General features: G+C 39.8%; 2 protein-coding genes across 2 annotated transcripts in view; one reads left to right on the top strand and one right to left on the bottom strand.

Annotated features, from left to right (window-relative positions):
* The window catches only part of SLC15A5 (solute carrier family 15 member 5), a 188,243-nt gene that overhangs the window by 84,053 nt on the left and 76,770 nt on the right, over positions 1-27,420 (bottom strand). The window lies entirely within an intron of this gene.
* On the top strand, positions 248-19,633 carry MGST1 (microsomal glutathione S-transferase 1). The gene is made up of 4 exons (XM_075210838.1): positions 248-401; positions 7,690-7,816; positions 9,718-9,812; positions 19,298-19,633. Exons 2-4 carry the CDS (start codon positions 7,691-7,693, stop codon positions 19,542-19,544), a joined length of 468 nt encoding a protein of 155 aa, XP_075066939.1. The 5' UTR covers positions 248-401; position 7,690; the 3' UTR covers positions 19,545-19,633.

Raw genomic sequence — 27,420 nt, 5'->3', positions numbered from 1 at the left:
GTGTAGAGAGGAGGTGTTGGGTGTACAGAGAGGAGCTGCTGGGTGTAGAGAGGAGGTGCTGGGAGTACAGCTAGGAGCTGTGTAGAGAGGAGGTGCTAGGAGTACATGAAGGAGGTGCTGGGTGTAGAGAGGAGGTGTTGGGTGTACAGAGAGGAGCTGCTGGGTGTAGAGAGGAGGTGTTGGGAGTACAGCTAGGAGCTGTGTAGAGAGGAGGTGCTAGGATTACAAGAAGGAGGTGCTGGGTTTAGAGAGGAGGTGTTGGGAGTACATAGGGAGGTGTGACAAGAGCAGGGGGTGCACAGTCAGGATTTTAGCAGAGACACTGCATTCACAGGAAGATCTTTAACCACAATTCACACCAAGCTGTGCTGACAGAATCAGAGATCAGACCCAGACTCCAGGTGGGGATTTCAGTTATATTGTTCTCTGGATGAGACATTTCTACTGTATTCTGCTCTCTGCTCAATCTTTCTTATCAGTCGTCTGATCTGTGTGGAATTTGCTCCTTTCACATTTCACCTACTGACATTATGCAACGTGTTTCTGCTCCTGCAACTACCTGTACTGTGTTCTATATATTCTTATTAGATATCATCCTCAAATCATTTTATTAATGTTGCTCTTTTATTTTTAAGACTCAGTGCCCTACATTAGGGAATACACTGAGAGTAACATAGTAACACAGTAACATGAGACAAGAGGAACCAAACAAGTTCTGTTGGGGAATTGCGAAAACTTTCCCAGGGAAGGGGGCAGATTAATGACAGAGTTACATCACATTTAACCCACTGAGGATCTGTGCTCTATTTATTACACTTCATTGCTAGAAATGTCACATGTGCGGAATTATGTTTCCTTTGTTTCTAGTGAGGTTTTTAATATAATACAGCTTATAAAACATCTGGTTAATGCAGATCATGTTTTCTAGATTATCTCACGGTAACAAATCTCTTTCTTTCTGTTTATTAATATCATCCCTTTATTAAAGCGCCAACACACAGGGGTTATAAAGTACAACTGTAATAACTTTGTACACATGACAGAAGCGCACTGTAACCAGAATATAAAAGGTGACATTATAAGGCTGTAAAGCGATAACATTTCAACTTTAACCTTCAACACAACCATAATAATTTGTGACACATTTTACATAAAACACAGTTGTCCTTTTATTTCACTCTCAGCATTTTCAATCAGTTGAAGGATCTGAAAAGAAATAATAATTATTAAACAATATATGAACAGCCCTAATTCATGAAACATTTTCGATATCGCCTTTTATATGCCGGTTACCAGGGGTTGGTGGGGAGGGGGGCATCTGCCTCTGGGCTGGTCCCATAGTGCACTACCTTGGCCTGCTCACTGGGCCACCTACATTAATGTTCCCAATAGGCTGCTGAGTTGAGTCTCGCCCCTCGGGCTGAATTTTGCCAGCCCTCCCCTGCCTGTCACAGTGTGATTCTATTATCTGTGCATCCAATGTTATTACAGTTTAAAGTTGCACAAGAACTTTATAAGCACCCTCTATTTCTCAGTGCTGTACAATAGGGAGTACAGCTAAAGTACACTGAGAACAACACCTTCACCTAACTTCAGATCAGGGTGCCAATCACGTTCTGCTGGGGGAAGGGGACATTCCCGGGTAGGGGGGCAAATAATAAAACAGGAAATTGACATTTTCCTTTCATATGTTCCATTCACCTATCTCTATACTGACCAAAGCTCACAATATAATGTAGTGATGTGTCATATAAACAAGAGATAATAGTGTCTGAGCTGTGTTATTGATTAATGTGAAAGTTGCATTTTCCATATAACTGTATTGCAGGGAAGATGTGACTCACAAGCTCTCCCTCCAACACACTGCCCCCCAACACATTGCCCCCCAACACATTGCCCCCCAACACATTGCCCTCCAACACATTGCCCCCCAACACATTGTTCCCCAACACGCATTCCGTCCACCATGCTGCCACACACACATTGTCCCCCCAGCACTCAGTTCTCCTAACACACTGCCGCCCAACATGCTGTCCTCCTAACATGCTGTTCCTCCAATACGCTGTCCCCCCAACACTCAGTTCTTCCAACACACTGCCCCCCAACATGCACTGTCCTCCCAACACGCTGCCCCCCAATATGTTGTCTCCCCCAACATATTGTCCTCCTAACACACGTTTCCCAACACGCTGCCCCCCCCCCCAACATGCTGTCCTCTCTAACACGCTGCCCACCCCTACACGCAGTCTGCCCAACACGCTGCCCCCACAACACGCTGTACTCCTGTTTTGGAGCCCATAATAAGTGGTAATTGAGGAGTGGCTTATTGAAACAAGACTCTGTGTCCTCAGCGCTTCACTAGGTATGCTGCTCCCTATGTACACTGGGTTCCACCAAACCTTCTAAACACATATAAACAAAGCAGCAAATGTACATACATAGGGCGCTTCCTTGGCACAATTTCCGTTTACTTCAATCAGATGTATATGTCTTTATCCTTGAAGGGTAATGAGTGTAGAGTCATACCTTCAAACATAAACATATGCAAAAACCTAGCATAGTGAAATACTGTATTGCCAGAAATAGAAAGAGAAAGAGTCTCTATGAGATTCTCCATGTTGTTCCAGGAAAATGTTGCACCCAATCACCCGTGCATCCACTCCCATTCCACACCCCTCAGGATGTGTGCTTACGAGATTAAAGAGAAAATCACGCCCAAAGCAGCAGGATGATGTCGGGGATTTCGCTTAATGAGCTTCTTACCTCACACGTTGCACCTCCCGTAATAAAAAAGAGAGAAGAGCAACCTCGTGCATTATCATTTAATCACAAATAAAAACAAATAAAAACATGGGACCCGTACCAGGAGCACAGTCGTTATCGCTTTCAGACAAGGTAAGTTTTCCACAATATATATACAGCTCACCGCTGTCCCGCCTGTTGCTCCCCTTGGTCCGTTCTTAGCAGAATAAAACCAACGCGTTTCAACTCCGGGGCGAGTCTTTATCAAGGTGTTCTTATACTTCTCAAAATCGCTCTTTATAGCCGTCCTGTTAAGCGGAGTGGTTCATTTCCGATTAATGTCAAGAAGAGGCTTGGTTATTCGGAGATAGCGGAAGTATCGTTTCCTCACTCTGAGGCTTGTATATTTAAAGGGCTATATCTGATGGTATGTGCACTGTGCGATATTCTTCCAATACAACCTAACTAATACATGTAATGAATCCTATCTATACATATAAATTAATGCTGTTCTCTTAATTCGTAGCAGATGTCCCTCAAACGAAGAAGAGATAAAAACAAAAGGGCATAATTATAATGTGTAAATTCCAACTTCACTCTACAACAATCATATCGTGGATTATCAAGATGGAACTCAATAGCAATGGTTTCACATGCATATTCTATGTGGGGTAATACAATCATGAAACGATTTTACATCATTACAACCAATAAATTCCATGATATTTACCACTCATAGAAACCACTTTAACTTGAAGTCTGCATTGAGTCCTTGTGGAATGAGTGTGTCAACATTGTAAATCCACCTCATTTCAAGCTTGAACAGGGAAGTTAAAATATCTCTGTTCTTCCACCTTTCTTCTATTTTTTGCAGACCCCAAAAGCCTTTAATTTGTTCTCCTGAACAAGAATGTACAACTTTAAAGTGGTGCGAGAGTGTATGTGCTTCGGAACCCCTTTTGATGTTATATAGGGGTTCACGTAATCTCACTTTCAGCGGTCGTGTGGTTCTTCCTATATAAACTTCCCCACAGTTACACTGGATTGCGTAAACCACATTTTTTGTTGTATCCTTTAAAAAGGATTGGGAATGCGAAATATAATGGGCATTCATTTCAGGCTATAATAGGAACCACAAACAAATAGAATGAGTATTCCATAAACATTGGGGAATTTTAAAGAGGGACATGATAATAGGAGACATGATCCCGGAGAGACCCACCTTCATTTATAGGAAAGCCCCTAATGTAAAAGACAAGTTAGTAAGGGGTCATCTCCCGGAGGAGTTAAGGCAATCCAATAGAACATAGGGCTTTCACAGATGTGGCCTTTGTGTGGCATGTAACCAATGTAGAACTCAATGGACAGGACTACAAGCTAGACCAGTTTATAACATGCCATACGAAAAATGTGGTTTACAAAATCCAGCGTAACTCCCCCTTCACAGCAGCAACTTGAAACAATACTTTATCTTTGACCACACAAGATGGCATACAGCCTGCCAACTTGACCGGTCTCGAAATATCGCCAATATTACTAGGCAGCTTGAAGACATGTTGTAAAGTCTCATCCTTTCTCTGGTCATGTGCAAAGTCTGGCACACTCAACAGTTCTGGATAACTAGACTAGTCTGTACCCTCACCAACAGGCAAGGTGGGCAAATCCACAACATCACCAGCCAATGCTGATTTGGACTGTCTAGGCTTCCGTGAAAGTCTTCCTCTGACCCCCAGGTTAGCATCCTGGTTTGGCCACACCCACAGATAGAAGTCCAGTTGTTGTGGTGTTTATGGCAAATCTTTTAAGACTGGTCTTCTGACGGGTGTATCACTTGCCGGCATGTCCATCCGGAGTTGCTCACCGAGTAGCTCTTTAAACAGTGGGAAGTCTTTCCCCAGAACAAGGAGATACGGCAGCATAGGAGCTATGGCAGCCGATGCCTCCATGGTTTTGCCCTTGAGTCTTATGGTCAAAAGAGTCCTATTTAATTTCCTGGTTAATTCATGTGTGCAGCACACTTTAATTCTGGGCACCTGCGAGACCTTGGCTCCAGCCATGATAGAGCTGGAAACTCCCAGAGTCCATGACTGCCTGGACAACCTTGTTGTTCTCTTGCATTGTCACTTTGATTATTGGAAAACCACTGTTTGTGAAACTCCCAGGAAAGCAATTTATACAGACAGGCCCAATTTGGGCAAGTGAACCTTCCTTGGGTGTTTGGGGTCTAGTGCACTTGTCTTTATAGGGTCCACGCTTTCCACACTTGAAATACCTCTGGTTAGACACTCTTACAGCTGGACTTCGATTAGCAATAGTATTATTAATACTAAACATCTCTGAATAATCAGCACCATCAGGCACCACTGACCAAACAGTGCTATGAGGCACCACTGACCGATTAGCGCTATGATTTACCATTGACCGAACAGCGCTGGGAGGCACCTCATTGGGTACTGGGACCTCAGGTTTACACAATTGGATGCTCTCAACCATAGTGTTTACTAAGCCCCTCATAGAGGATGCCACGGCCACAGTTTGGTCACATTCCTCGGCATACTTAAGAGAAAGTGTCTTCTCTTCATGGAGTAATTGTTCAAGCTTTCATGCTCTACAGCCAGATGAAGCTTCTCTAATTTGCACTCCACAAGTTCCTTTACAGACTCTCTTAATGTGTGCACCTCTTGTTGAACCATGACAAGCTTTTGTTTTAAAACAGCAATTTATTGATCTTTTTCTGCTTCTGTCTCTTTAAGAGCTCCCACTGCTGTTTCTCTTTCTTCACAATTTCTGCAACACAATCAACTCGTCTTTCAAAGATTCAAAACGCACAATTTCCTGCTCTCTGTGCAGTTTCTTCAAGAGCCATTACTTCTTTTTATTTTTCTTCATATAACTCTTTCAACTTCTCTTCAGGGGACTCAAAGACCACATATTCTTGCACTTTCTGCTTCTTTAAATTCCACACTTCTTTAACAAGACACCAGTTTTTCTATGTAAACATTTTTTACAAACAATCATACTCTTCCCTGGTCACATAATCTGACGCAGGTAACACCAGGTTTGTGCAGAGAGCATGAGATTTTTCAAATTCATCTCCACTCTTTAAACTTCCGTGCAGGTTTTCCAAATTTTCCTGCTGGGATTGAATTTCAGACACACCTGTTTGTAAACTTTCTTTTTGACATATCTTATTCTTTCTTTTGCCCCTTTTGGCTGAAGTAAAGCATTTTTTTTCCTGGCAGCAATTACTCTTGGCTCTATTACAGCCTTTAAACATCAAACTTCGTCTTTACACATATCCAGCACGTTCCACAGACAATTAGCAAATCAAACAGGTGTTTTCGGTTCCCACACAGGCAAAACAACAACTTCTGTGCACAGGTTTTCTATGGACCACACCCAACTTACAGCTCAGTGAATAACCAAGGTGTGGCCTACAATGCCCAGCAATTTTTAAAACTTTCTTTGCAAAACAAAACTTTGCTTTCTTTGCAAAACAAAATAGGTGCTGAACATTTCTTAGTAATATTGCTCCTTTCGCTATTAGGCGAAACTTTGTCTCCATAGACAAAACGTTTGCTTTCTCTGCCATACAGCAATCTCCCCACTGAAAATGACAGTTTTAAATGGTTTGGTGTGTGATAGCAGTATTCAATACATTCAACTCACCACCCATGCATCTGGTTGGCTATGTGGAGAGCTGTGCTTTGACTGTCCATAGTGTTCCCACTTCTGACATGACTTGTGACATGGGCATCCTCTGGTAATCCATACACGGACAACTTCTTGCTTGAAATAGACGGTACTTTTATTGTTCCATCACAATAAACAGCATAGTTTGTCAGGACAACACCAAGCAACCTAACACTGGCTAGACCCAGCTTTCGTCTCTAGTCACCGGCCACTAGCTAGCATCAGTCGCAATCCACTACTGCACAACCCAGGTTTTTATACTTGAGACCCCTCCCAGAGCTTTGCTTGACAGACAGGTGACACTCCCACTCTGTCTTCACAAAGGAGCTCCTCGCAGGTGTGCTGTAATTACTTCTTCTTGCAGACACCCCGTCAGCCTTCTGTAGCTTTGGAAAAGACACTTTTCAAGCATGTAAGTTAAATCCTATTTTATACTTTTACTTTGTCACACATGTCTCAGGCCTGTGTTATCTCTGATGCTGGGTGCATAGCTATACCTGTATGTAACTCAGTCTGCAGCTTTTACCTGCAGACTGATAGCTGAATATCTGATTCCTTTTTTAGAGACTTGTGGCAAACCACTCCATTTCTTACAATAGGCTGAACAGAGTAAGGGCGTGTCTGAGGTAGACCAACTTGGAGGCTATATATACGCCTGTCAGGAGCAAACACACACTGATGATGGTCACCGGCACTAGCTAGCCGCTTCTGGTTGGCTGATTGCGGATTCATCTCTAAAGCCGATAGGTGCTCTCTCCATTGATCGTGCATTTATTATAGTATTTTGTCAGCATATTTTAAAATTAATTTTTCTTTGCTACTTTCATTCGTACATGAGAAGGAAGATTATATCTGCTGTTTTATATCACGCCTTATAGCGAATATATCAAAACAAATTGTAACAAAATTTGTTGTGCATATGATGGTGTGTATGGTGGTGTGCGTGGGTACACCTGACGTAAACCTGACAGATACGCTGCAGGTCAGAGCTGGATGAATCGTGAGATGCCTCAACTCAGCATATTGGTGTAAATTTACTATTTTTACGGGTGATTATTTTTTGTAGTGTAATTACTCCCAACATGTGTCCAGCTCAGCATCAGCCCACTGTCTATGTCTCTCTCTCTCTCTGTCAGGTACTCTCCCTATTGTGAGAAGATACAATGTATCATGTAAATCAGTGGTTTGATTCTTGTTAAACTTGTGTAGATAAAGAAATTTCACATCTTCTTTCATTTTCTTTAATCTTTGCAGAATGTCTGCCCTGAAGCAACTGGTTGACAATGAGGTGATTCGAGCCTATGCTACATATACAACTATTGTTCTCCTAAAAATGATGTTACTCAGTCTTATAACAAGTTACTACAGGATGACTCGGAAGGTAAGAGCTGGTATTATCTGTACATTTAGTTATATACAGGTGAGCGACTGTGTAAGATTTTCCCCTCCAGGCAGTTATCGAAAGGGTTATTGATCATATTAAGCCCTGTTAATATATGCAGGACAGGCAGATACATTGGACAATAACAAACAACCAATAAATAAGTATACAATAAGTATATAATAAGTTTTGATCTGAATGTACAATAAGCTCTATGGACCCGATTTTGAGCTTATCGTACGCAAAATCGAGCTGCGCATACCCAGAACCGGGACATATGCCGGTGAGCGCAGCCATGTCTGCTTCGGCTATAATGCAAAGAACACTTTCTGCAGCCTACAATTTTGGGAGGGGGGGGGGGAGAGCAGGGTGGGGAAGGGGCATTTTGCCATATTCAATTTACAGTAAGGACGTCCCAAACTCAAGCACACGCAGGCATGTCCGAATCAAGACCTGAGCATCTGAAACTTACTTGCTTTTCTGCCATATCTATAAGTCCTGAGCAGTAGTGATGACAGTCTCACATACAGGCTGTAACATGGGTGTGCAAGCAGAAGACACTGTAAAAATGTATCTTGTGCTCAGTAGACTTTACGATCAACCTAAAACATGTATTTTGTGGAATAAAATAATATTTCTTTTTACTGTTTGATCATAAATGACTTTATTTATAACTGGTGGCATTAATTTATATGTATATATATATATATATTATGCATTCTTTTGCGAATTTAGAATCCACATAGGCTTTGGGTGTATCGTGCAGTGCCTTGTGTAGTAGACCACAGCAGACCTACCCCCGAATTTATCAGGGCATGGATCTCAAGATACATGTGTTGTTGAAATCAGCTTTAAAGCGTTCACAAAGCTGAAATACATCCGTTTAAAAGGTTGTACTCAGTAGATGCGCATTGATCAATCAGGTCTTATGGCAGAGTTGCCAACCTTCCAGGTAGCCTTGGGAGTCTCGCGAGGAAGGTGGGCATTAGGGGGCGGGGTTCTGTGAATCTTGCCATTTTGGCCCCGCCCCATGACGTAATGATGTGAATGCGTCATGTAACCACGGTGACGAGCCAAAATGATGCGATTCCTGGAGAAATACATCATGGAGGCTTAAAATCTGCTTACTTCACTAGGAAGTGGGCAGATGTGGAAGAATTGCCATCTCTCTTGTAGGGAGACCTACCCGGAATTCGGGAGAGTTGGAAAGTATGCCCTATATGTCTGTCCATATTACTCATGTTATGTATATATAACCCCCCAAATATAAAATCATACTATTATCTTTAATATTTTATTTTGTCTCCATATCTGAGAAAGGATAGATTACAGCAACAATGTCCCCCCCAATTCAAATATGTAATTCCAGCCTCATACCCTTTCCCCCATTCCAAATGTATTACCATACACAGCTGGCTCCATACTCCAAGTAATGTCATTTAAACAGCAACTCACACCTAAATCGCTGTACCGATTGTCAAGATCATACAATTACCACTGAGAATGAATGAGGTAAGTCTGGTCCCCTGCCCCTCTCCTGGACACCCCAATAATAACTATGTGAAACCTGTCATACTTCTGATTAGGCCATTAGTGCTTCTGCTCAATCTGTCTCCTGAATCTCATTTACATACTGCAGACAATAGAGGAGAAACCCCAATAAGAGAGGGACACAGGAAACACCCTCTGCAAAACATACGAAGCAGAGAATATAGTTATATCTAAAATGATTCCCCTCTTACCCATAATCCCTCTCTTCCTCTTTCATTACCCACTATCCTGTGCACTGGCATCATTCATTCTATTACTTATACCATATATCACAATATTAATAAAGATGAACAACTATCTAGGTCATAGTGTGATTGGGACAGGAATAACCCTCGTACTCCCATCTACAGGCGTTTGCCAATCCGGAGGATACTGCACTCCAATCTGGAGGTGGCGATATAAAGAAATACATGAGAATAGACCAAGATGTGGAACGTGTGCGCAGGTAATAATGCTGAACATACTGCACATTGCTGTCTCGTTTATCCTGGATGTCTAATTGATTTCCATGCATCAAAAGTGAAATTATCTGTTATATATATAAACTTTATTCAAAGTATACTACAACGATGATGATGATGATATAGGGGGCATCCTACAATTTATAGGAATACAGTAAGTACATCAAACACCTCCAGAAACACTCTGACAATTGATACAAATTATTTTATTTTCTGTCCTCCAGCAATAAATGTTTATATGAGGAACTTATCTTGTTATTATCTATAACTCCAATCTTGACAGCACAAAGTCTCCTCGGTCTGAGAACGGAAAGAAATATTTGGATAATCTACCCGCCCCCCACACACAGGATACAACACATAAGATACATTGGGCCTGATTCATTAAGGAGAGAAAAGCAAACAAAGGAGTAACATTGCACTGTGGCAAAAGCACGTTGCATCGGAGGGGAGGTAACCTTAGAATGTGGGGACAGATTTATAGTTGGGGTAGGACATGTCCTAGAACAATTTTATATTTCAGTGTAAACATAAAGCTATCAGGTATGTGTGAGCTACATGAAAAAGCAGTCAGTATTTATCTTATGTGCAAAATAATAAACTAGTTTGCACCCCTTGTATTGTAACATGGTTTTGTCCAGGAGAAATTTACTCCTTTCCTCGCCTTCCTTAATGACTCAGCCCCATTGTTTCCAACTTTTGATAATAAAGCAATAATATTAGTTACTTGTTACTATGTAAAACTCAGGCAAATGTAGATACATTTTGGTGACACCTCCCTCCCCCCATTTATTTCTTACAGACTGGGTGTCTGATATGGAGAGAGCTTCAGGGGTTTGTTTAATACCGCAGGACCCCTGTTACACACCTGCAGCGTCTCTGAACTGAACATATATTTATATTACTTTTATATTGAGAATAGACCTTATGCATTTACATAGCTGCAATCTACACATACAGCCGAATTCTCCATCTACCATCCTCACAGACAAATGATGAAAATATTATCGCGTCTTACTGCAATCTGGTACTTCCAGTTTCTTGCAGTCTCTGTGGTAGATATTCCAGCGATCCTCCAGTGATGCAGATGGCTCTATGCATCCACCAGGGGGCACCAGTATCCCTCAGACAGGGTCCGGACGCTCTATATAGCTCATCAGTAAAGGATATAAGACAGGTGCCCTAGGGCCACAATGGCCCCTACAAGCCTTCACCTGCAGCCCCCAGCTCCTTCCCGCTTTATTGCCAGCTTTGTGTGTTATAGCGTGTAACACTGTGTATAATGCTGCTGATATATCATTACAGATAGATTTATTTTACCTTATTACTGACATTCAGGGTAATGTGCAGCTCTTTTGAAGTTAGACGGACCTAATAAAGGTCTTTAAATGACAGCACAATGTATAATAAGAGTCCAGCGTAATAGAAACAATGTTTATATAGCTATTGTCAATTTGATTGTGTGTAGGCATGTGTTTATTTGTATGCAGGTATGGATAATGTCAACATTATCCTAATAAATTGTTCGCGGTACCTTTGGAGGATGTTTCCAAGGAAATTTCATCCCATTTTAAGTATGTAGCAGGGACTGAGGCTGATTTCACCCAAAACGAAACATTCATTTATAGGTAAAATATATGCACTCAGCCTGTCCCTCGATGTCTGTAAAACTTCAGTACCGGAAATCTGAGTTCCCGCTTGTGAGGTTTTATTTCAAACCAACAGCGGAATTGTCAGAGCTCCTCCCCCTCAAAATTCTCATTTGCATTAAGCACAGGTAGGGCCGATTATTATAATTTTTAAAAAACGTTTTATTTGTAACAGCGTCATGTAATCCATTGAGTGCACTTAGCAAAAGGACAATGAAAAGACAAGGACAAGGTGCTCAAAGCGAACAATACTAAAAATAAAATGAGAGCATTGGAAGTGTTTATGAAATGCCCGTGTCCCAGCATTATTACACAACAGTATTATTATTATTATTACCATTTATTTATAGATAGAAAACTGAATTAGTAAGACCATGTAGTGCTAGGAACATATGATAGGTGAGAATAGCTGGATCTTTTACTGGGAAGAAAGGGGAGCGATGGGGAGGGGGGGGGATTAAGATTTAGTACTAGGAAGACCTACACCCAACCAGGAGTCATCAAAACTGTAGGAAGTATCAGGGAAATGTTAGGGAAAGCAGAGGGCAGGAAGGGGACAGCAAGCACAGCATCGTCGGAGACATAAATAAAAATCAGCACGACAGAGTAGGAAAGGGAACCAAAAAATGGAGAGTAGAGGAAGAACAACGGAGTTAGATGGTGTCATGTAGGATAATACCATTGTATGAGTACCAGGGACCCCACACTCATAATGTATTCCACAGGAGCATATTCAATTGTCAGCGAGATTTTTATGTCCCCGCGGCGTTAAAAAAAAAAAAAAAAAAGCCCTGCGCGGGTTTTTGCTGACAATAGCGACCGTTTGGAGTTAGCGCAGAGGGAAAACTGGTGCAAAAGAGGTAACGCTGCCCCCTGCGCACTAAAAATTGTGTTTGCAAGACTTTTGGGGAGTGAAGGGGAGTTTTAACACTGTCATGTATAAGACACAAAAAAAGTTTTGCATACATTTCCATACATTAGATTGCATTACTCATTGATAATATCCACATTACAGTACTTTATGTAGCATATTTTTAAATGTAACTATTTTTTTCCATACAATCATCTATACCATGTCAAAACACATTACTACATTCATATTTGTACCAAAAACATGCATAAATATAATAATTAGCGATTTATTTATTTTTAATGTTTTTTTTTTATTTCATTATTTTTCTACAAGAAAATCAACTTACACAAGTTAGTCATTAGTGATAAACATAAGTTTAACTTTTTTTTCAACATTTTTACATGATTTCAAATACTTTTCAGAGGTTTTTTATTTTTAACACACCCCAAGGAGGTGCGAGATAAAACAGTATATTTGCCTGTTTCACCCGTCGTGTTAAAAACAGTTGAATAGCTTTTAACGCGGCTGCCTCTCGCACACCCTATACTTTCAATAGACCGTCTACTGGAGCGCGAGAGGACCGTTTCATGAAAAGAAAACGTAGCGTTAAAAATGGAATTGAATTGTGGGTAAAGTTAACCCGCTCGAAAATTATAGAAAACAGCGTTAAAGTGACTTAACACGCTCTAAAAAAATAACTCGCTGACAATTGAATACCCCCATAGAGTCAGTATACCAGATTCTGTTAATAACAGCATTTCTAGAAGGCTGCAAAGCTTTCTTCCAATCGCTGGCTACCTGAAGTTTAGCTGCATTGTACATAAGACCGATCAGCTTACCAGAAAATTTAGCAATATCTCTAACAGATTGACCGAATAATACAGATAAAGGAGCCTTGAACAATTGAGTTGCAGTAACCTGAGCAATCAAGAGTAATACGTCATCGCAAAATCCAGAAATTAGTGGGCAATTCCACCATATATGGAGGAGGGTCCCTTTCTGTCCACAGTAACGCCAACAGAGGTCAGTAGTGTGGTAGTAAATAGAGTGCAATTTCGTGGGAACCGTATACCACGTAGTGTAAATCTAATAGGTATTTTCCCGAATAGCCGTGTTCATAGAAGACTTTGCAATCCGTTGATGGAGCAGTGACCATCCCTCCTCATCCAGAGATATTCCCCGGTCCCGCTCCCATTGCCTGTTCAAACAACTCCATAAGCTGGGGGAGGAATATAGAAGAGAACTGTACAATATGAAGACATAACCTTATCGCCTCGAAATATAAATACAATGGTGTTCAAATGGCGTAGAGGGGTGAAGCTTAGATGAATGCACCTGGGCTTGTATTAAGCTTTTCAGTTGGATATAGAATAATTGGAGATTACTGGGGGGGTCATACTTCTCGTGCATGTCCACGAAGGATCATGGTGCATCCTCGCCCATTAGGTGAGAAAAACAAATCAGACCCAATTACAGCCAAGGTTGAGCGAAAGCCGTGGGGCAAATCAGAGGCAAATGAGGGTTCTTCCAAAGTGGAGAAAGTGGGGAAGGATGGGGGCCAATTCAAAAGCGAATGGAGGGGCCAACATAGGCTGAGGCTGGTGTGAAGCCTCTAGGGATCCAAGGTAAAAATCTTACCCCCAAGTCCGCAGGCATCGCGTCTTAACTATCCATATCTTTTAATCATGGAAGCCATCAGCCAAGAGACGAGGTTAGGTGACATTGTAATATTTATCAAACGGACAAGGCCCAAACTCCCATAATGCTTAGCTTTAGCCAGGCAAAGTTTACTGCATCTGGGTTTTTTGCCATTCCATATGAATTTTCCAGATAGGGATTGGAGAGCACAAAAAAGAATCTGGGACTTTCACAGGTAAAGTTTGAAATAAATACAGCAGCTTGCACAGGACATTAATTTTAATAGTGTTGGTTTTCCCGAACCACGAGATGAAGAGGGAATTCTAGGTATGCAGGTCTCATTTAATGAGAGACATCAACAGAAATAATTGGCTTGAAAACGGGGATCAAAAGTTTTAATAAGGAAAGCGCCCAAATATTGAGTTGCCAGGGGACACCACTGAAAGTGATAATTGAGTTCTAGCAGTTTTTTAGGGTGGGAAGGGAGATGAAGAGCAAGCGCCTCAGACTTTGAGGTGTTCCCTTTATACCTGGACAATAGTCCTGCAGTTCCACATACAAACTGGGGAGGAAGATCTGAGGCGAGGAAAAGGTTAGAAGAACATCATCCGTGAAGAAAGAAATGTTACTGCCTACTCTTAACGTGGATTCCCATTAAATCCGGGTTCAGTCCAAGTCTAGCGGCAAGTGGTTCAAGCCACAATACATAAATGAGAGGGGAGAGCAGCCTTTTCTAATCCCATTACTAATACCAAACACGGAGGAGCTCAAGTCATTCATCGAAACCGGAGAGGACGGAGTGAGGTATAGAGCTTGAACAGCGGCTTGAACAACTTGGAGAAAATTGCCAAAAAACGGCTTTGAGGGTTTGAAACATGAACGGCCAGGAGAGCCTATCAAAGGCTTTCTCGGCATCTAGTGCCAAGATCACAGAGGGGATCTTTGATTGGTTGATATAAGAAATCAAGTCTATCGTCCTCCAGTGTTGTCTAGTGGGGACAAAGCTAATAGATTAATAGGTCAATAAGTTTAGTCAAATGATTATTCAGTCTGTTTGCTAGCATCTTAGCGGATAGCTTGATGTCCGTGGTTAGTAAGGAAATGGGATGATAGTTGGCACAAACTGTGTGGTCTTTATTAGGTTTTGGGATAACTATGATAGTGGATCATGAAGGACCAAATTATAAGTGTAAAGCAAATGTGGGGTCAAAATATGCGAGAAAGTCCTATAGTACGATATGGTGAAGCCTTCAGGGCTGGCAACCTTAGAGGGTTTCTGAGCCTTAACAGCCTCTCTCAGCTCCCTTTCAGTTATATCCGCAATTAATTTAGTAGCTAAAACTCAGTTCAGTTTTGGTAATTTGCAGCTATTTAGGTGCTGCTGTATAGCAGCTGGTGAAGAGGGTGAAAGGGGTCCATCTTTATGTATATTGTTGTTAATGACTGTTGGATCATATAAGAGTGTCCCCTTCTTGTCCCTTATAGCCATGATAGCTCATTTAGCGTTCACTTTGTTTACAAGCATTGCATCTGAAATGTTGCTTTTTTCATAGAATTTATGGTTTAACCAATGGAGGGCACGTTCCCTTTCTTCTGCTAGTAGCGATTTCCCTTCTAACTGAAAGGAGTGGTTTATAAACTGATTACGAGTGATTCTGCTTATAGGTGCTCTCAAGCTGGTGCAAGGGATTCTAATTTTAACGTCTGCTGTTTCTTGTGAAACTAAGTATATTTAATAATATGGCTCCCAATGACTGGCTAATGGGCTTCCCACACAATGGAGAGCGGGAAACAGGTGTCAGGCTAAGGTCAAAATATTCCTGGATTTGGGTTGACAGTTGCTGTTTAAATTGGGGAATCTTGAGGAAGGATTAGTTTAGTTTCCAAGAGGATCAACCTCTAGAGTAATTCAGGAGAGTGAACATAGCAGTGACCACTGAATGGTCAGCCTAAGGGTTGGGGAGTATGTCAGTGCATGTGAGTAATTGAGTTTTACTACAGCCCATTATTATGTCCGTTCTAGAATAAGATTTATGGGGGTGTGAAAAAAAAGTATAATCCTAAAATGAAGGGTTGTGGGCCCTCCAGGAGTCAAATAGACTAGCATCAGCCATATGTTTGAGTAACGCTTTAGTATGGGATATAGGGGAGGTTTGTCTCAAGCCCAATCTCTCCAACTCTGCTGAAAAATACTATGGATATCCCCTCCTATCAGAAGGAGGCCCTTTTGAGTTGTGGGAAAAATTATCAAAGAAACCAACCTGTCCTGAATTGGGGGCGTACAAATTTGCCAAAGTAACAGTTTGGTGGCCTACCTGACCCACCGGTATAATGAAGCGGCCCTCATGATCTAGAGTAGAGGCAATAAGCTGGAAGGGAACTTAGTTCCGGATCATGATGGCAACCGCATTCCTGTTGGTGGGCAGGGAGGATTATTCCACAATGGGGAATCTATGGGAAGACGAGGATTTATGGTCCCCCTGTCTAAAATGCATTTCCTGTAAGAATAAAAAAGTCAACATTAAGGTTCTTAACGATTCTATGTAAAGGTAAGGACGATTTTGTATGTTGTTTAATCTTAATTTTACCCCAAACTACATTTTTTTTGTTTTCTAAGGTTCTGGCTTTAGACTACCTTCAAACAAAGCCTGACAATACCTGTGACAGCATCCCAATTCTCGCCTGTGCTGCGGCGTAGAGTCGCCATTAAACTGTATAGAGTAGAAATGACCAAATCACCCATGTTTCACTCATTAAAGGCTCTACTCCCAGCTAAAAATCCTCAGAAAGCCAATTTAAATAAAGTATATAAAAGCACAAGCTAGATTCACACAGTTCTATTAACAACTTCCGCTGCTTCTCCTTATATCCAGCTTGCATGCACTGTCACTCGTCAGCCCTATAATTCCTTGTAGACCTGTGTACAGCATCTCCCTCTGCAAATAGACTGTAAGCTCTTCAGGCTGGAGTATGATTCACTTACAGTACTGAATTGGGAGGGGATATTTCTCTGCCAGTGTGAGCTTTTACTTGACCAAACACTCAGGGTTAGATTTACTAAACTACAGGTTTGAAAAAGTGAAGATGTTTCCTACAGCAACCAATCAGATTCTAGTTGTCATTTTGTAGACTGTACTAAATAAATGATAACTAGAATCTAATTGGTTGCTATAGGCAACACCTCCACTTTTTCAAAATCTCAATTTAATAAATATACCCATCAGTCTTGTCTCACTTGGGGCCACCAGGATTATTTCAATCAAAGAATTGGAAGCAAATAGGCATAAATATTAATTTAAGTCCAGTTTGACTTAGTGTAAAATAACCGGTATTACGAAAACTCCAGCGTTTGCTGCATTTCCGGGTCACTACAGTGAAGCTGCAGACAGGAACATGATTCTGTTTGCCAGGACTATGTGTCTGTGTGTAGAAATCATATTTTAACCGTGTTGTAATATGTCTGGACAGCTATTTGATCTCATACTGATCGCTACATTCAGTCGCTTGTCACTTTTCTTAATGACTTCTCACATCAACGTCCTGCAGATTAAGGACACGACGTGTCAGATTTAGTATTTTTCTCTTCTCCAATTTCTTATTCATACCGTTTAGCTTATACAAGCTGCAATCAGGACGGATGAATCTGTCTTTCTGTCGGGAGAAGGACGAGTATTTGGGTTTAATAACTGCTCTGATTTCATTACGCTGCGTAGAGAATACAGTGGAGGTTTACGGAGGAGTATTGATTACTATACACAGGTACAGGTGGTAGATATCGTATATTCTGTAATAAACGCAGCTTGTCAGACAGAAATACCTTTTCTCCCAATATGGAAGTTTTAGGGCTTTGGGGCACATTTACCAACAACCGCATAAAATTAAAAATAGCTTTCAATCCTTATCGCATTGATAAGGAATTAACTATTTCTCATATTTATGAAAAAAACAACAACACAGGAACAGCGGTCCCGAAAAACGTCTGTTCCTGTGAAGTGTATCACTTACCTAACACTTTCCGTTCTCTTGCGGCCTTACAGTGATACTCTTTGGTTTCTTTGTAATCGTTGCATGCGCTGATCTCAAAACCTATCGTTTTCGGGGATTGAACACACTTTTTAGTTTCATAAATAGGACCTTGAGTGTGTTGTTTTCTAACAATATGGTATAAAAAAAAATATTACAGCTACTAACCAGGTTATATGGGGGCTTGTCGACACTTACTTGAAAAGCCGTTAAAATGCTTTGCTGGGTATTCTCTCAACGGGGCAGAAGAGAATGGGGAATAGAGGCCAGTTTCTCACATACAGGAATGACCTAGCTTAAAAATTGCCACAAGTCTTGTAGATTGCTCTCTATACACCACTACAGCGATTTATCAGTCTAAGGGGCCAAATTATGAAGCCCTAAACCATGCAAAAACGGCTTTTTCCGCATAGTTTAGGCAGTTTTAATTAAAATTTTAATATAAGAAAAGTCTAAGGCTTATCTCCTGATTTGGCAGAAAGCTCTGGACAGCTTAGGTTTTTGGAGCTTGAGCCCGGAGGCGTTAGCCATTCAATCCTATGGGGAGAGCACTGCAGAAGAAGGATCTTCTGATCCCTGTCTGGCGGTGCTGCTGGTCTGCCCTGCGTTGCTTAAGGCAAATAGGTCGCACATGCGCTGCAAAGGCTCCGGATCAGAACCTGGAGCCTTCTTTAGAAAACAATCATCGCTGGGACATCGCTATCTTAAGCGTTGTCCTGATATAACATTTATAGTAAATTGTCCCTGAAATGTCATCTGTCATCGTTGTGATGAGAGATTATACTTAACGGGGCAAAAAGACGGTAATTCTTAAATAGGCCCCTACATGTGAGCCCTTATGTTCCTCCTCTGTCCTGCATTACATTGTGTCACTATCATCATCATCATCATCATCAACATTTATTTATATAGCGCCAGCAAATTCCGTAGTGCTTTACAATTGGGAACAAACATTAATAAGACAATACTGGGTAATACACACAGACAGAGAGGTAAGAGAACCCTGCTCGAAAGCTTACAATCTATGGGACAATGGGAGTTAGAAACACAAGGGCATGTGCTACATCATATTGTACAATGGACCAGCCAGACTGCAAAGGTAAAAGTACTGAGTGGGGTGTGTGTGTTGCAATGTTGGTCAGAAGGTTGTTGTCTTGCATTAGCAGTGTAGAAGATGGCAATAGGGTAATCTAGGGAAATTAAGATGATGGTTGAGGAATATCATAACCTTGTCTGGAGAGGTGTTTATACAGTGTCACATTTACCCCCATTAAATTTATCATTCTGGTTGTTTCTGTATCTACAGATGTCATTTGAACGACATTGAAAACATCATCCCATTTGTTGGAATTGGTCTGGTGTACGCACTCAGTAATCCTGACCTCTACACTGCTCTTCTGCATTACCGGATCTTTGCAGGCTCCCGCATTCTGCACACAATCTCCTACCTGTACGCCCTGCCGCAGCCCAGCCGGGCACTGACCTTTTTCGTTGGATTCCTCGTTAATGCTTCAATGGGGTACGCAACTCTGCGGAGTGTCTCTTACTTCTAGAGATGTTTCATGAAGGCATCTTATTAACATTCCTACATGACCTTTTTTGCGTTTATTAAAAAAAATAAATTTGTATTTTCCATCAGGCACTTCTGTGACATTTCTTTAGCCGCATTCTATAACTCACAATTATTACAACCAAAATATTTCTGCCACAGAAAACACAAATAATACATCTACCAATACATCTGTAAAGCAGAAAAGATTTCTGCTACAAAAGGCCACCAGATTGACACCATTATCAGTAGGCTGAGAACTTTATCTGCTCAGTATCGCTCATCAAGGGGTCTCGGATGGGTCGCTGTCACTAGACTGAGAGGACCTCTATAGGATCATGTCTACTAGACTATGGGTCTCTATCAGATCAATGTCACTAGAATAAAGGTCTCTATCAGGTCTTTTTCACTCATCATGATCTCTTGGTTGGGTCACTGTCACTAGATTGAGCATCCATATCAGATTATTATCGCTCATCTAGGTGTTTATGTTCATGGCCACTAGACTGTGGATCTCTGGCACGATATTGTCACCAGACTGAGGGTCTCTCTGGGGTCACTGTCATTAGACTAGAGTCTGTTGGGTCACTGTCATTAGACTGAGGGTCTGTTGAGTTAATGTCATTAATTTGATGGTCTGTTGGGTCACTGTCACTAGACTGAGGGTCTATTGGGTCACTATCATTAGGCTGAGGGTCTGTTGGGTCACTATCATTAGGCTGAGGGTCTGTTGGGTCACTGTCACTAGACTGAGGGTCTATTGGGTCACTATCATTAGGCTGAGGGTCTGTTGGGTCACTGTCACTAGACTGAGGGTCTATTGGGTCACTATCATTAGGCTGAGGGTCTGTTGGGTCACTATCATTAGGCTGAGGGTCTGTTGAGTTACTGTCATTAATTTGAGGGTCTGCTGGGTCACTGTCATTAGACTGAGGGTCTGTTGGGTCACTATCATTAGGCTGAGGGTCTGTTGGGTCACTGTCATTAGGCTGAGGGTCTGTTGGGTCACTATCATTAGACTGAGGGTCTGTTGGGTCACTATCATTAGGCTGAGGGTCTGTTGGGTCACTGTCATTAGGCTGAGGGTCTGTTGGGTCACTATCATTAGGCTGAGGGTCTGTTGGGTCACTGTCATTAGGCTGAGGGTCTGTTGGGTCACTATCATTAGACTGAGGGTCTGTTGGGTCACTATCATTAGGCTGAGGGTCTGTTGGGTCACTGTCATTAGGCTGAGGGTCTGTTGGGTCACTATCATTAGGCTGAGGGTCTGTTGGGTCACTGTCATTACATTTAGGATCTCTCAGGTCACTAGATTGAGGTTGCCTATCAGTGTGAGGTTTCCTCTTACAAATAAAATAGATATAGAGTCCACAATCATATTGCTGTTCTCATTTTCACACTATAGAATATGATGTCATATTTACTCCACAAGGCCATCAACAATTTAAAAAATAATATAATAATAATAAATAAAATAGAGTACTATTTTCTTTCCTGAAAGGATGTTGTCCAAAAGAAAACCAAAAGCTCGAAAAATTTCAATAAAAATAAAATATTGCACCCAAACTCTAGTGTTGACAATTCGAGTTCGGTACAAGAATAATGGATAGTTGATGAATCAGGCCCAGAAACTGTAAGGGGAGAATTAAATTCCCAGAGTTGCTCTTTAGAACAATGCGGGCCGCTCATAATTACCGTTACTACGGTAATTTTAATGTAGGGACCGCTTTGTTCTAAAGAGCAACTTGGGGAATTGAATTCCCCCCTTACAGTTTCTGGGCCTGGGTTATGCTTTCTAAGCGCATTGTGCGTTTGTTTAAAAAAATAAATGAAAAGAAAAACAGTTAAAACTGTTGCTGCTTTTCTACCTCCAACTATCCACTATTCTTGTACCGACCTCGAATTGTCCTTAACTAGACCTCTGTCTGAATCCTTTGCCTTATTGCTTGGCTGTGTGACCATTCTTATTATATTATCCCTGTGTGGGCTGCCTTCCATCTTGTCACTAGACTCTCTCCAGACCATTATAATCTGTCATCTACTCTAAGGGGGTATTTCATTTTTAGCTAGATTATTTTTTTCCCCGCCGTGTTAAAAAAAACCTAAGAAAAAACTTGTGCAAGTTTTTGCCGGCAATAGCGACCGTTTTGAGTTAGCGCAGCAGGAAAACTCGTGCTATTCAATTGAAAAAGAGGGAACGCTGCTCCCGCGAGTTAAAAATTGTGTTTGCGAAATTTTAGGGGAGTGAAAGGTTTTAACACTGTCATGTATGACACAAAAAAAGGTTTTGCATACATTTCCATACATTAGATGGCATTACACATTGATACACATTGGTAATATCTACAATACAGTACTTTCTTTTAGCATTTTTTTTAATGAACTATTTTTTACCATACAATCATCTATATCATGTCAAAACACATTACTACATTCATATTTGTGCCAAAAACATACATAAATCTAATTAATTAGTGTTTTTTTTTTTTTATTTCAATATTTTTTCACAAGAAAATCAACTTACACAAGTTAGGCATTAGTGATAAACATAAGTTTAACTTTTTTTCAACATTATTACATGATTTCAAATACTTTTTAGAGGTTTTTTTTATTTTTAACACACCCCAAGGAGGTGCGAGATATAACAGCATATTTGCCTGTTTTACCCGTCGCATTAAAAAACAATTGAATAGCGTTTAACGTGGCTGCCTCTCGCACACCCTATACTCTCAATAGACCGTCTACTAGAGCGCGAGAGGACTGAAAATAAACATAGCATTAAAAATGGAATTGAATTGCGGGTAAAATTAACCCGTTGGAAAATGATAAAAACAGTGTTAAAATGACTTAACACAGTCAAAAAAAAACACAAGGAGAACATACAAACTCCACACAGATAAGTCCATGATCGGGAATTGAACTCATGACCCCAGTGCTGAGAGGTAGACATGGTGGCTCAGTGGTTAGCAAACCACTGAGCCACCATGGTGCCCACACATAAACTCTTATGGTCCATATATAGTGAGCTCTTAGGGTCCATCGTCTGGAGCTTCTCATCGTCTGGTAAAGGTTGAAATGCTTCATATTCTCAAGGGCTGTGTTTACTTTTTAACACGTTCAAATTAAATTTTACATGTATATAATTACAGAAGTAGAATGATGAACTCAAAATCTTTCTTAAGCACTTAATAAACATCAGATAGCAAATTATAATTACAGTATTCCTGAGTGAATTCTTTAAAGTGTCTTTAATTTCAGGTTTACAAGTGCCGCTGATTTTAGGATCTGATATCTGATAGATTCTATATCTTTTTCTCTTCAAGAGCGTTGAAGAAGTGCAGTGATTAAGGGAATTTCAGACCTGTTTAGCCCTCGTCTATTAAGGACGCATTTGCTGCATTAGTTATCTATCTTACTCCTTGCTGGTAATTGTTTCCAGCAGGAATAACAGTGCATTCACATTTAAGGCAAGATTACACTAGTACTAATTAGCATTGGACTAATTAGGAATTAATATTTATTACTTATTAATCTTTTAGACTGACTAAGGAAACTGGTGCAAGTTTATGTTTTACTTCTTAGGAAACCTGAGCCACCTCTAAACTTTCCATAGCAACATAATACGTAGATTGTCTCCTTTAACGAGATACTAGAGATAAGAGAAGTTCGTGAGCATCAAGATGAAGTTGGAATAAAGTCTATGAGGGAGATTCAATCAGCCTATGGAACCTCGCATGATGTGTCTGCCATAATAATCAGGTAATAATCTTCCTAATAGAGGGGCCAGTAACCGAGTGATGTTTTCGGTACCATAATTGCAGTAAATATGCACAGGAACACTGCGCAAGGTTCATACTCAACTTTACAGCTAATTATAACTCTCCCTATGAGAAGAACAATCTAGGCCTCACTCCCCCTCAACCAGTTGGACATTAAATCAATACCTTTTTGTTATTTAATAAACAGACCTCCTTCCACCCAACAAGTCCCAGAATTTAATTTATAGCATTCCCATTTAATAAATATGCCTATTTCCCCCATACAGTCCAAACAATAAATTAATAGAACCCATGTTTAATAATTAGGCCTCCTTCCTTCCAACCAACCCCAACATTAAATGAATAGCATTCATATTTATTATGTAGATCTATTTCCCTCCACTAACCCTGATATTAAATTAATAGTATTCCCATTTTATAAGCCAACATATCCCCCCTCCGCCAGCAGCACCAACAATAAATTAATAACAGTCCCATTTACAAACAAGACATTTTCCAACTCCTACCCCACCCCCACTTCTACCAAGCCCAACATTAAATCCATAACAGTGCTTCTAAAGGACTAGGCATTTAATAAAAAGGCCTATCTCCCCACAAGCCCCCAAATCAAATTAATAGCTTACAAATCCCCCCCCCCCACATTTAATAGAGACTATTATTACTAATAAAGACATCATCTTTTTTTCAATATATTACTGATTTATTTTTTATAGCTATAATTAATTAGTTATATTTTGAGGTAATTATGTGGCATATATCTATGGCAAACAAAAAAATCTCCCTATTCTCTCCAACCCGCAGCCCTCTGCATTGTTCTCTCCAGCCCCCTCTAACCTCCTATTAGCTACCTCTCACATCTGTTATCTCCGTCCCCCTCTCATAACTATCTATCTATCTATCTATCTATCTATCTATCTCATATCTATCTATCTATCTATCTATCTATCTATCTATCTATCTATCACCTATCTATCGATGTACATTATCTATCTATCTATCTATCTATCTATCTATCTATCTATCTATCTATCTATATATATATCATCTCTATCTATCTATCTATCTATCTATCTATCTATCTATCTATCTATATATATATCTCATATCTATCTATCTATCTATCTATCTCATACCTATCTATCTATCTATCTATCTATCTATCTATCTATCTATCTATGTACATTATCTATCTATCTATCTATCTATCTATCTATCTATCTATCTATCTATCTATCTATCTATCTATCACCTATCTATCTATGTACATTATCTATCTATCTATCTATCTATCTATATATATATCTCATCTCTATCTATCTATCTATCTATCTATCTATCTATCTATCTATCTATCTATATATATATCTCATATCTATCTATCTATCTCATACCTATCTATCTATCTATCTATCTATCTATCTATCTATCTATCTATCTATCTATCTATCTCATATCTATCTATCTATCTATCTTTCTATCTATCTATCTATGTACATTATCTATCTATCTATCTATCTATCTATCTATCTATCTATCTATGTACATTGTCTATCTATCTATCTAATCTATCTATCTATCTATCTATCTATCTATCTATCTATCTATCACCTATCTATTTATGTACATTATCTATCTATCTATCTATCTATCTATCTATCTATATATATATCTCATATCTATCTATCTATCTATCTATCTATCTATCTATCTATATATATATATATATCTCATCTCTATCTATCTATCTATCTATCTATCTATCTATCTATCTATATATATATATCTCATCTCTATCTATCTATCTATCTATCTATCTATCTATCTATCTATCTATCTATCTATCTATCTATATCTCATATCTATCTATCTATCTATCTATCTATCTCATACCTATCTATCTATCTATCTATCTATCTATCTATCTATCTATCTATCTATCTCATATCTATCTATCTATCTATCTATCTATCTTTCTATCTATCTATCTATCTATGTACATTATCTATCTATCTATCTATCTATCTATCTATCTATCTATCTATCTATCTATGTACATTATCTATCTATCTATCTATCTATCTATCTATCTATCTATCTATCTATCTATCTATCTATCTATCTAATCTATCTATCTATCTATCTATCTATCTATCTATCTATCTATCTATCTATCTATCACCTATCTATTTATGTACATTATCTATCTATCTATCTATCTATCTATCTATCTATCTATCTATCTATCTATCTATCTATCTATCTATCTATATATATCTCATATCTATCTATCTATCTATCTATCTATCTATCTATCTATCTATCTATCTATCTATATATATCTCATCTCTATCTATCTATCTATCTATCTATCTATCTATCTATCTATCTATCTATCTATCACCTATCTATTTATGTACATTATCTATCTATCTATCTATATATATATCTCATATCTATCTATCTATCTATCTATCTATCTATCTATCTATATATATATATATCTCATCTCTATCTATCTATCTATCTATCACCTATCTATCTATCTATGTACATTATCTATCTATCTATCTATCTATCTATCACCTATCTATCTATGTACATTATCTATCTATCTATCTATATATATATCTCATATCTATCTATCTATCTATCTATCTATTTATCTATCTATCTATCTATCTACTCCCATAATGCAATGGTGTGGGAGTATGACCCAAACACAAAGGTTATACTGTATGTCATGTAATTGGGGGTTGGGTAGGACATATTTTGGAGTATGGACAGGTTTAGCTAACAGTTGCAAAGTGAAAATTTTTACAAAATAAGCCTTCCCTGATCCTACCAAACCCCACCCCTTATCCTCCCAAACACGCCCACTTTCCAAACAGTCATGCCCATTTGTGGCGAAGCTCAGCCCCTTTGGCCACTATCTGGCGGTGAGATTTGCGCTGACGCATAAACTCCTGTGCGCTGTATCGCAGCCACATCTCTGCTCCTTTATTTCCTATTTGTGATCCAGGCTGGGAGCTCAGACAGCTGGCGTGACTGAAAGAATCGGGGTCAGTAAATGACCATTGAGAGATTTAATTAACAGGAGCCAGAGGAAAAAAGAAATAGTTGAGAATCAATTGGCTGTTTTTGAAGGTTGATAAATAGACTCCTGGAGGTGACATAATTTAATTACTGTTGTTTAACAGCTTTCATTTGTATTGTATACAACTCGAGTATGAAAATCGTTGTTACAACAGACTGGAGAACAACAACCCTGATCTGTTCCAGAAAATATAACCACCGCGTATACTTCATTTATTAGGGATCACTGCTGACCCCCAACATTCCCTCTCCCATCATGAAACGCAGCAGGATGAGGAGAAGGTCAGGATAATGACACCAGTCCATCCTGCTGCGGCCCAGCTACAGTAACGCAAGGAGATCATGAATAATCCTTACGTCCTAGATAGGACTCTGAGCTCTTTATAAGGGATGCTGTTAATGGAGGATCTTCTCTGGCGAAAAAGGGATAAAAAATATAATTTGTTATTTTGTCTAAATGACACTCACAGGGCGCCTGCATTTTACACCTTAGATTCCCCGACGTATTTATCCCCCTAACCCGAGCAATGTAAGTGCCGACTGATAGTAATGACCACCAGGACATGTGTTTACAAGTAAGAGAAAATGTACAAATGCTTTTTATGTTCAATAAAGAACATCCTGATTTATGTATTTTGTGCTAAAAAAAAAAATGTAATCCCCCCCCATTTTTTAATCCATTTTTTGAAACCATTTTTTAAACCATTTTTTTGCTTGCGTTCTGATTGGATATTATATTGCAGATGTGCAATGTACGTGTTCTGCAGTGTATTCTGTCTGTATGGCACATAACACAGAGCCAGATACTGATACCTGTATTCAGGTGGGAACACTTGTATTTGAGTACGGGTGTATGTGCATTTTGAATGCAAGTTGCATTCTGTTCAATGATGAATTAGGCCCTAAATGAGCATCATGTGACAGGTCACTCATTTTGTGTTTTCATTTTTCCCTGTGACCCCCCGCACTGAGCGCCAGACACCCCAGGGATTTATACTAAACATAGAC

This window comes from Mixophyes fleayi, chromosome 4 (genome assembly GCF_038048845.1).
Source record: "Mixophyes fleayi isolate aMixFle1 chromosome 4, aMixFle1.hap1, whole genome shotgun sequence".
In the NCBI taxonomy this organism is placed as follows: domain Eukaryota; kingdom Metazoa; phylum Chordata; class Amphibia; order Anura; family Limnodynastidae; genus Mixophyes; species Mixophyes fleayi.
This window is presented reverse-complemented; position numbering and strand designations above follow the sequence as displayed.

Coding starts and splice junctions, on each gene's coding strand:
- MGST1 (XM_075210838.1), top strand. CDS start 7,691: ATGTCTGCCCTGAAGCAACTGGTTGACAATGAGGTGATTCGAGCCTAT. Junction 7,817..9,717: donor ACTACAGGATGACTCGGAAG/GTAAGAGCTGGT, acceptor TCCCATCTACAG/GCGTTTGCCAATCCGGAGGA. Junction 9,813..19,297: donor GATGTGGAACGTGTGCGCAG/GTAATAATGCTG, acceptor CTGTATCTACAG/ATGTCATTTGAACGACATTG.